Source organism: Chanos chanos, chromosome 11 (genome assembly GCF_902362185.1).
Source record: "Chanos chanos chromosome 11, fChaCha1.1, whole genome shotgun sequence".
NCBI classification, from domain to species: domain Eukaryota; kingdom Metazoa; phylum Chordata; class Actinopteri; order Gonorynchiformes; family Chanidae; genus Chanos; species Chanos chanos.
Window position 1 is genome coordinate 1,564,709 of NC_044505.1, and position 11,288 is coordinate 1,575,996.

At 45.3% G+C, this 11,288-nt stretch overlaps 1 protein-coding gene across 1 annotated transcript in view; it reads right to left on the reverse strand.

Moving 5' to 3' along the window:
- Positions 1-7,948, reverse strand: part of dchs2 (dachsous cadherin-related 2) — a 29,945-nt gene extending 21,997 nt beyond the window's left edge. Inside the window, 3 exon segments of the mRNA XM_030788248.1 lie at positions 575-806; positions 1,199-1,390; positions 6,206-7,948. Coding sequence (XP_030644108.1) covers positions 575-806; positions 1,199-1,390; positions 6,206-7,948 — 2,167 coding nt within the window.
- Positions 7,949-11,288: the final 3,340 nt, after the last annotated feature.

Here is an 11,288-nt window from a genome sequence, read left to right on the forward strand (position 1 = left end):
ACTACTTTTAAATTTTTACTCAGATTCTGAACTGCTTGTAAATGCACAAAATGAATAAAAGATGCAGTATTTTGTCTGTAGTAACGTAGTGGATTAAACCAGATTGCCTGTGCCAAACACACAACACCTTTATCTCAGTGTAACAGTGTAATCTGGTGTGTGATCAGGGGTCTTTCTGTGCTGTATAATCTGGCTGAACACAACACTGAACGCACAGGGTTCAGACAATGAGAGTGGAGTTACTCGACACACACTGAGCACACACAATGCTAACATTACAGAGGACCAACTGAGTGTGTCTTCTCTGCGTTTGCATGTTGTATTTGGATACAAGTTTCAGACAGACGATATTCTTTAAGGGACAATTAAGCCGTTAGTAGAACCTTTGGTAAATTTGTAATTTATATAAATTTATGGTCATCCATTTATATATTGGGGCAGTTAGAAAAACCCTAAAAAAATAGGAGGAAAAAGAGGAGGAATGAGAGAATTTGTTGCAAATTTACAGATGACATAAGAATCAATCAGTTTTAAACGACTGAAATCCTAATTGGCCGAGGACTTGCCGGAGTACCTGTTGATTGGTCCACAGAAAACAGTGAGGAGGAGTCTCCAGGGAGAATCTCGTATGTGATTCGTCCATAGCTCCCCGAGTCCCGGTCAGTGGCGATGACGTTGAGGATCTCGGTGCCCGACTGAGCGTGCTCACTGATGCTGCAGATGTATGTCTCTGGATTAAACTCAGGCACATTGTCGTTCATGTCCTCCACCTCGATATGGATGTAGGTTTGGGAACTCAGACCTCCCTGATGGAGAAAAAAAAGAAGACAATGGTCTTCGCTGCTTTTCAGAGTACAGCTGTGGATACCTCCTTCACCAGAGTGTCCTCAGACACGCAGATGTGTCTGGTTTTTTTTTTCTCTTTGGGGCTTGTCAGCAGGTGTGCTGTAATAATTAAATGTTACACATCTACTCTAAATGAAATGCAGCAGAAATGAGTTCAGCAACAGGCCTGTCATAAAATGTGAATAATTAAAAACAACAAAGAACCAAAGAAAAGCTGGAACCACAAGCGTCCACCCTCTGTCAGAACCATTTGAGATTCTCGCCGTCTGTGGCTGCAGGATAAGTCTTTGTGGACAGTGATTAATATGTTTATTTATCTAAATATTGCCCATAACTCAAAGAGACCTCTGACCTGATCCTCAGCTTTGACCGAGAGATCAAAGGTCACAAGCCCAGCCTCGCGGTCGATGTCCTGGGACACACAGATCTCCCCAGACACGGGGTCGACACGAAAGTGAGGGTGGTCGTCATCGCCACGGAAACTGTCTGCGAGAGAATAACTCACAGTGCCAAAGTCACCACTGTCTGCATCCACAGCAGACACCTGAGAGAGAGAGAGAGAGAGAGAGAGAGAGAGAGAGAGAGAGAGAGAGAGTGAGAGAGAGAGTGAGTGAGCGTGTGAGAGAGAGAGAGAGAGAGAGTGAGTGAGCGTGTGAGAGAGAGAGAGAGAGAGAGAGAGAGAGAGAGAGAGAGAGAGAGAGAGTGAGTGTGTGAGAGAGAGAGAGAGAGAGAGAGTGAGTGAGCGTGTGAGAGAGAGAGAGAGAGAGAGAGAGAGAGAGAGAGTGAGTGAGCGTGTGTGAGAGAGAGAGGGAGAGAGAGAGAGAGAGACAGAAAGAAATACCAAGTTACTCTACGTGTTTGACATTTGTGAGAGTGATAATGAAGTGTTTAATGTTTCACATTTGAAACTGTTACTATTCACCACAGCAGTATAAATGTTGACGGATCCTTTAGTTTAAATATCACATCAGCAGATGGATTCTCATCTGTATCTGCACAGACACCAGACATCAGAACATCTTAAACACATTTTATTGCTCTCTTTAATTTCTCTAAAGATTACATGGCCTCATTCAGAGAAGACATTTTGAAGACTTCTGGCAACTTTGAAAGACGCCTCCTTTGGTACTATTTGGTAAAAATACTTAGGGCCTCATTTTTCAATTTTGTGATCATTTTTGTTCATTGAAGCTTTGAGGTTTTGTGTCAGAAGACACCTGCCCACAGTGTCCAGTCAACACTGACAACCTCTGACCTCTGATCAGCCTAAACAAATCGGGTTTGCGCCCTGTGGCACCTGCGTGCGGTGCCGCTGTGTTGATCCGAGATTTCTATTCTATCCAATAACAGCGTTACTGACGGCGGCAAACATGGAAATGGGCAACGCCCAGCGGAATCGTCTCATTGGCTGGATTACTGTTCCGAGCCAAGGTCGCAGCGCTCCGTGGGGTTCGGCCGTCAGCAGATGCAGAGCCTGCGCTGTGAGAAGCGGTGCCACCCTGCAGCTCTGAGCAGGAATTAAACCTAATCTTGGGCTCGGAGAAAAAGGTGTTTAATGGGCTTTGGGCCTGCATCACAGCTTATGGCACAGATGAGTGAAGGACACATTAAAACAGCTGTCCTGCCACCGGCTCTGGCTCCGACGCTAAACCGACCAACCATCGACGGGAGAGTCAGTCGAGTCTTAATTAGAGAGCTGGTTCAGAGGGGTCATGTTATGTTTACTACCTTGCACACAGAGATAAAGGCCTCAGCCGTACCTGTATTCATTGAGCCGGTTCTCGTTTTCTGTGTCAGAGGTAAACCCGGTTCTGGAGTAGGACTGGGTTTAGATGCCTTAATCATTAAACCTTCAAAGCAGCAATGAATATTTGTGCTGAGGATTCAAACTACAAACCCTTCAGCTACTGGACTGCTTCTCACGCATGTGTTCAGTCAGGGTTAGTGTTGGGAACATTGATGTTAAGTTGTGAATTGATGTTAAGTAAGGCAGTATAACATGTTATGTGGGTGCCATTACCGTGCTGTATGTGTATGGGGAAAAATCCTTTTTTTCCTTTGCTATATTAATGTCTCTGAAATTCATATGTGAATAATACATTTCTGCTGCCAACACATTTTAAGCACTAAGACCATGTGTCAGAGAGAAAGAAATTCTCAGATATCTCAAAAAACATTTTTTAAACATCAGCAAATCAGCCAGTTAACATTACACATCCTAACAAAATCATCTCTTCCTCCTGCTGACTTTCTAACCAAACTGACTGATATTAAAGTTAACAACTGAACCAACACTGAGAAGGAATCGTGTCAGTTCAGTCTTAAACTTTGCACTTTGTCCCTCATTACAAAAACCCTTTGAAGATATTTGCCAAATCAAGTTATGCACAGAACACTGTCTCTCACACTCTCTCTCTCTCTCTCTCTCTCTGTCACACTCTCTCTCTCTCTCTCACACACACACACACACACACACACACTCCCCTGCATTCACCTTGAACATTGACCAGTCCTTTAGACTGCCCTAGTTCCTCTCTGAAAAATGAAGATTCCCACTTTAAACTGGTTTTCCAAAGTTGCTGGCGTTTTTTGTTCATACAAAAGATTGAAACACTTTCTCTTACAATTAAAACTCGACACATGAGTTTCTTTGCAGGGTACAGAGCCAGGTCCTTCCCTCCTCTTTCCACCACACCAGCAATGCTACTGTAGGTCTCACAAGCCTAAAAACAGCACAGCGGATCAGCACGCTTATATCCGTGATGAAGATTTAATAATCGTGTTCTCTAATCAAGATGCACAAACATGACTTGTATGAATGTACAAAGAGTTGAATAAATGTTCACATTCACAGATGTGATGTGGCGTGAGAGACCCTGTGATTCAGTGTAGTAAAGTGTGTGATGGCGTCAGATCAGGGGCTCCATGCTCTTTGATGTGGTGTTATTGGCTGTCGGACTGTGTCATGCCGTGTGGGTAATCTACCCATATCTCTCCCGAGTGTTTTACTGCCACCGCTCGGGCCACGCCTCAGCACCGCTTACGCCTGATGGCTCTGCTAACCTCACTAACTTAAAAGTCATGGAGCTGCGCAGTTTATGGTGATGATCAACGTCCAAGTAGGGAATTTCCATACACACTCACACACACACACACACACACACACACACACACACACACAGACCCCAAACACATACACACACACACACACACACACTCACACACACACAGACCCCAAACACTTACACAGACACAAACACACACAACCCCAAAACGCGCACGCGCACACACACACACACACACACACACACACACAGAGACCCCAAACACTTACACACACACACACACACACACACACAGAGAGACCCCAAACACTTACGCAGACACAAACACACACAACCCCCAAACGCCCACACACACACACACACACACACACACACACACACACACACAAACATTCTGCTCTTTCCCACAGAGACTTCGCTCCATAGTTGGTCACACTTTCACTTCAGTGAAAAGACCTTTAGTCTTGATTTGTCTCTCATGGACTGACACATTAAGTAGAGTGAGGGAGAGATCATTGATGGTTATTGTTAGTTTAGAGCAAATGATATTAATGCTTCATTTGTGATTGTAACAGCCATGCCAGAGTTAGCCAACACTGTCATTAACCACACATCACATATATCCAACTGACCCTAACCCTAACCCCTGACCCTGACCCTAACCATAGCCCCTGACCCTAACTCTAATCATAACCCGAACTATCACTCCCCATTCACTCAGAACTCTGCGACACCAGTCGACACGACGCTGAGTTAACGCAGCGTAAGACAGCACGAAGACTACAGACAGAACCGATAAAGAACTGTAAAAAGAACCACGCTGTGTTTGGAAGTCCCTGCTGCACAACGTTTTTCCAAATTCATTATGAGAATAATCGTTTTCTCCCACTGTTATTGTTAACGGCCATTCATACGTGGAGCTTGACCATAAACCATCATGACAGCTCAGTCTGTTTATTGTCAGGTCCAGCAGAGAGAGAGAGAGAGAGAGAGAGAGAGAGAGAGAGAGAGAGAGAGAGAGAGAGAGAGAGAGATTCTTCCTAACGACATATTAACCCATGATACCATGATCCCAAGGCCATGCCATGAGTGGAATGCAGTCTGTCTCTGCCTTTGACTGGAACACAGTCAGTGTGCTCGGTCAGACACAGTCCTACAGAGCAGTGGAATACCCATAACTCACTTTAGTGCCCTAATCATCTCAAACTCCTCTCACTACTGTGGTGGTAAAAAGTCACGTGATCTAAAAACATAATCAAAGAGTATACGTATGGGCATGTTATATAAAAGTATACTGTATCATTTTTATAGTGGGGGAGGGCATGCATTGGGTGACAGAGTGGTAGTATTTTTGATTTCTTTTGCAGAAGAGAATAAAACCAGTGGATATATAAAACCAGTGGATATTACCACTGTGACTAACAGTTCCATTGTCATTGCTGCTGGCTGTGCCAGGACAGCCAGGTGGTGCCAGCCTTCTGATTGGCCAATAAACTCACAGTCACGAGCAATGAGCTGTGTCTTCTGTGGTTTCTCTCTCTCTCTCTCACACACACACACACACACACACACACACACACACGCACGCACACACACACACACACACACACACAAACACACGCACACACACACACACAAACACACGCACACACACACACACGCACACCACACACACAAACACACACACACACACACAAACACGCACACACACGCACACACACACACACACACACACCACACACACATACACACGCACACACACACACACACACGCGCATACACGCATACACGCACACACACACACACGCACACACACACAAACACAAACACACACACACACAAACACTGGTAGCTTTGTACCAGATGTGAAAACCTTGCTCTGTTTCCATTCAGAGGCCTGCGATGAGCACAAGATTTTCCCTCACTGTTTGTGTGTGTGTGTGTGTGTGCTGGTGTGTGTTTGCGGGGGTGTGTGTGTGCGCGGGTGTGTGTGTGTGTGTGTGTGCATGTGCGTGCGTGTGTGCGGGTGTGTGTGTATGCCCATGTAAGATACTGCCTGTAAACTGAATGTATATCCCAAGCCTTTCAGCAAATTTACCTTTGTATGTGTCTGTGAGGAAAGTTCATACTCTTTTATCAGCAATGGGAAAAAAATGTAAATCATTGTGTTTGACTTCAGCAGCAAAACAATATTCTCATGATATGGGATACGGATATGGGATATTCTGTAGGTCATCATAGATTCTAATCATAAAAGCTGCTATCACAGAATCTGACATTCAATGCAAGATTACCTGTAGGAAGCAGGTCCCGACAGCACTGTGCTCCTGGATGGAGACGTTGTATAGCTGTTTTGTGAAAGCTGGCCTGTTGTCGTTGATGTCTTCAATCTGAATGGTGACCGTCGCCGTGGAGGAGAGAGGTGGAGATCCTCCATCAATTGCCACCACCAACGCCCAGACCTCCGCCTCTCTCTCATGGTCTAGACTTGTTGCTGTGGTGATGAAGCCCGTTTCAGGGTCCATCACGACCAGGTGGTTCTGGTCTGAAGGCAAAATGGAGTAGCGGAGGTGGGAGTTCACACCTTCATCCCTGTCTCTGGCCCTCACCTGAAGAACAGCACTTCCCTGCGGCACGTCCTCGCGAACTCTGGCCACGTAGCTGTCCTGCTCGAAAACCGGCGCGTTGTCGTTCAAATCCGTTATTTTGACCAGTAACAAGGTTTCGCTCCTGAGTGGAGGGGAACCCAAGTCAGACGCAACAACTGTCAGCTGGTACAGTTCTTTCTCCTCTCTGTCCAAAGGCCCGTCCACACACAGAGCAAACAGGAAGTCATCCGTGGGCGTGAGGGCAAACTTCCCCTCCCCACCTTGGAGGGACACATTGACCTTGTTGACCTCCCCCAAATCAGGGTCAGTAACCGAGACCCGGGCCACGTACTCACCCACCTCGGCCCCTTCTGACACCTGTGCTGCCCCAGACGGGTCCGGAGGGTTCAGGAACAGAACGCTAATGGCCGGGCTGTTGTCGTTGACGTCTAGAACTCGGACCCCCACAAAGGTGCTGCTGGATTCAGGCTGGATGCCGTTGTCCCAGGCCGTCACAATCAACTCAAAGAACGACTGACTCTCAAAGTCCAGGGGTTTGTTGACACGGATCACTCCAGTGGTCTTGTCAATGGTGAAGAACTCGTTCGGGTCGCTCTGACGGCGGTTTATTTCGTAGGTGACCAGGGCGTTGAAGCCAAGGTCAAGGTCGGTAGCGTAAACCTGACAGACTGAAGTCAGCGCTGGGGCGTTTTCCCACACCACCGCACGATATTCCGTCTCGTTAAACACCGGCGGGTTGTCATTTTCATCCAACACACTGACGAGCACCTGCAAAAGACCCTTTTTAGGGGGCACGCCACCATCAAACGCTTCGATGGTTATGTTGTAGGAATCCTCAGCTTCTCTGTCCAGTCTCTCCAGCAGGACCAGGTCTAGGGTGAACTCACCACCTCTGCCACTGTGCACCTCCACTTTAAAGAGTTCCCCCATGGCCTGGTCTGTGATCCTATAACCCTGAATGCCATTCTCTCCCTCATCCCGGTCCTGCGCACCCTCCAGTTCAAACCGTGTCCCCGGCGGGCTGAGTTCAGACACGTTCAGCTGTACCGTTTCCCTGGGGAACACAGGAGAATGATCGTTCACATCCTTCACAACTATCCTGATCTTAATGACCTCCCCCGTAAGCGTGGCCGCAGCAAACTCGTATTTGTCCCGACTCTCTCTGTCCAAAACGACAGCGGTAGAGATGATTCCTGTGCCTCCGTCTATTTCTAAATCTCTGAAAACGTCCGAATCTCGGCTCTCGGAAATAAAGAAACCAGTGGTGTGAATTTGCTCCGGTAGCGCGGCTTTAATGTCTCCAATGATTGTCCGCGCGGGCAGCCCCTCTTCGATAGAAAGACTGAGGTTGTACACCTGTGCAGACAACGATCGGAACAGCAGCGAAACGGTCAAAAGACCGAATAAAGTTCTCGCGTAAAATCCCATTCTTAAGGGTGCGCTTTGATGATAACTGATTTAGGTATAATTACATTTTTCACTTAGTACTGCAAATTTCCATTCGCTCTCACTCGAAAGTTATCTTATGCTGTCTATGTAGACTAGTGAACGCAGAAACATTGACAAAGTTCACTCTCCAACGAGTCAAACATAGCTCCAAAAATCCCTGAAAACGAAAGGCATTTGAAGTACACTTCTCCACATTCTTCCACCTGATTTCCAGTAATTTTAATCCACAACCAAAGTGAATATCTTTGTTTCCTTGTGCTGGTCGCGTGTTGAATGACCACGCGAGAATCCAAGTTGACGCGCAGAGGACTCAATCCAGAAGCTAAGCGCAGTGCGCCTTCTGTTCCTCTGACCTGCGCGTGTGTGTATGTGTGTGCGTGTGCGTGTGCGTGTGTGAGGGGCATACGTGTATAGCTCGGTTCCCGTTCAGTCACGTGACAGAGGGACAATCATCTTAAACAGGTGTATGTCCGTTCTCTGAGAACGTATGTGCACCTGTTTACTTATATATGGCTATCTGTCATCAGTCACAGATATTTCTAACGTTCGTTTATTTTATTTTTTCGGTCTTTTGTTTTTAAATATTTGTCCATAAGACTTTCGACGGCACTTATGGGCGTTATAAGTCTATCAATAGTTAATTTTACAATCTCCATAACCACTGAGAGATGTTATATTTTGATTAAGGATCTTGGTTTTTAACAAAAAGTTCGGGGGAAATATACAACCTAAAAACTACTTCTTCATCACACTTTTAACATGTAGTTGATATTTTATAGAAACGAATAATATGCATTACAAAATCTGAATATTTGACCATTGTAAATATTTATACAATATTTCCCACAGAAATTTTCAACAGCGTAAACTCTCCGTAATGACTCTAAGTGGACAACTGTCGTTTTGAGCTGTTGAATCTCTCCCCCTCTAGTGGTAGACAACATTATTACATCATTACTGCCACAGTGCATTATCTCGGTGGACTTGTATGTTTGAGCGAAAGAAGCCCTCTCCTACCTGTTTAAAAGTATATTCACATTGAGTTCAAAATACTTCTTTAAATGTTCTCTTTCTTAAAAGTGCAGGTAGAGATCTTGACCATGCTCTGGGCCGGTTAAACACACTGACTTTCTTTCATTAACCATATTGCAGCGGAATGACCACCAGTGACCACCAGCTAGACTGGAAAATAATCCGTTCTCCTCTCCTTTGCATCAGCTCCTCCTATGAATCATTCTACCTGCACAGGTGCATAACCTCCCCATTGGCTAAGTAAACCTATCGTCACATGGCAACAAGCGCGACCTGAGATCTCCTCAGCAGCAAACAGTTCTGCGTGAGTCTACTGTCGTCATCGGCTTGTTTCTTAGGCGCTCACATTACACATTCAACGAACAAAAAACCGGTCAGAAAACCTCGAGCGTCGAAGAAAGAGTCTGTAGCTCAGTGCTGCAGTCTGTGTGCGCGGGACTGTGAGTGTACGTCTGTGTGCGTCTGCGGTGAGGCTGGTAAAATGCCGGGTCATATCATGCTGTCCTATCAATGGGATGTACAGACTATAGTGAAAAAGGTGTATGATCGTCTGAGGGACCATGGGCTGCCCGTATGGATGGACATCGAGGGAGGAGTGGGCGGAAACATAAACGACGCGTGAGTGTCAGACCTGTCAACCCTCCCGTTTTTCCCCGGGTTTCTCCCGTATTATAGCCTTCTCCCGTATTATAGCTCCCGTTTTAATATTTTCCCTTGAACCTCCCGTATTTTTTAACCTTTCATAACCTTAGGTTCTGGGGCCTGGCGGTGGCGAAGCTAGAAATTTATTTTCGGACGGACAAAAGTGAGCTGGCGCGACTTTCACTCACGGTCCATCACTTGTCTACACATTACAACTATTTAATGCAAATGAATGCTTAAACTTCACATCAAATCTTTAAAGTCACATAAGAAAGGAAACTTTTCGCTGGAAGGCGAAAGGCATTTGTTTGCTGGAAAGAGGTGATTGATAATGATACTGGTTGATGGAAACAGGTTTAGTGACGTCAGCAAGGGGTTTGTTGCGGTTTTACCTCGTATTTCCGTTGAAGTTGCCCTACAAGTTTTAAACCTACAGATATTCACAACTCCTCCTGCGATGAGGAATGTGTACATTTTTAATCACAGCATAAATGTGCAGCTGATGGAAATGCGCACAGACATTTCCTTTTTTTCATGAATTTCATTTCAAATGTTCATTAATGCGCTTAAAATATGCGAATGTGTTGGGTAGGCCTTGCTGCTACCTCCTATTGAGGGTTTGCATAGCTGACCAGAATTGTTAACTGGAATTACAGATGTCAGTCAGACCCATCAAGCATTATACAATTAAAAAAATTTTTTTGCAATGCCAGTCCTGAAAGAGTATTTAGTATGGTGCTAAAGGTATGGTACAGAAAATAAAATGGCATTGGAGAACAGTACTGTTTGTTCCTTTCTGTCATGTAAAATCAGCTACACTGATTGGGCTCACCAATACAGTCCCTCACAGAAGTTGTTGAGGAATGCAAAGTCTGTGACTTATGCCTACAACAGGTCCCTTGTCACTCCTCACCAAGAGGTAAAAAGAGGTGATTAGCCCCTGGTAAAACGATACTGGTTGATGGAAACAGGTTTAGTAACGTCAGAAGTTGCCCTACAAGTCGTAAACCCACAGATATTCTCAACTCCTCCTGCAATGAGGAATGTGTACATCTTTAATCACAGCATCTCACCTTCAGCCAGGTATTCCGACGAAGTGGATGCATCAGGGCTGTATTAAAAAACACAGGGTCTTTAATGGGGACCGGTGTTCTGAGAGGACAAGGGCCGTCTAAAACGTATTAACTCATCTTATCCCTGACTTTAACCTTTAACCTGAACCGCACCATTCTGCCCTCAGAACTGTTTTCACCCCGCAGAACACGGCGGTGTTGTGTGTATAATCTTTAACTGCATTCTATAATTGGAAGCATATGACACAATTTAGGGGATAAAGTTATTTAGAGTTATAAAGTTATAAAGCGAATGATTTTTTTCATTGATGGACGTTTTAAATACTGGGTCAGGTGACTACTGTGTTGCCCTGGAAAGCGCTAAATTGTCTCATTATAAATAACCGATCACAGGTTTATGAAAGACTCATGACACAACGTTGGGAGCCAAAAATAACTTAAAAAAAAAAACAACAACATGGAACTGACCACAGTATTGCCTAAATGGGTTCAGCTGAGTGTGGAATTGAAGTGCCAACAGAGAGAGTTGTCTCCTGTATGTGGATGAGTGGCGTGTAGTTTGATAACCAGTA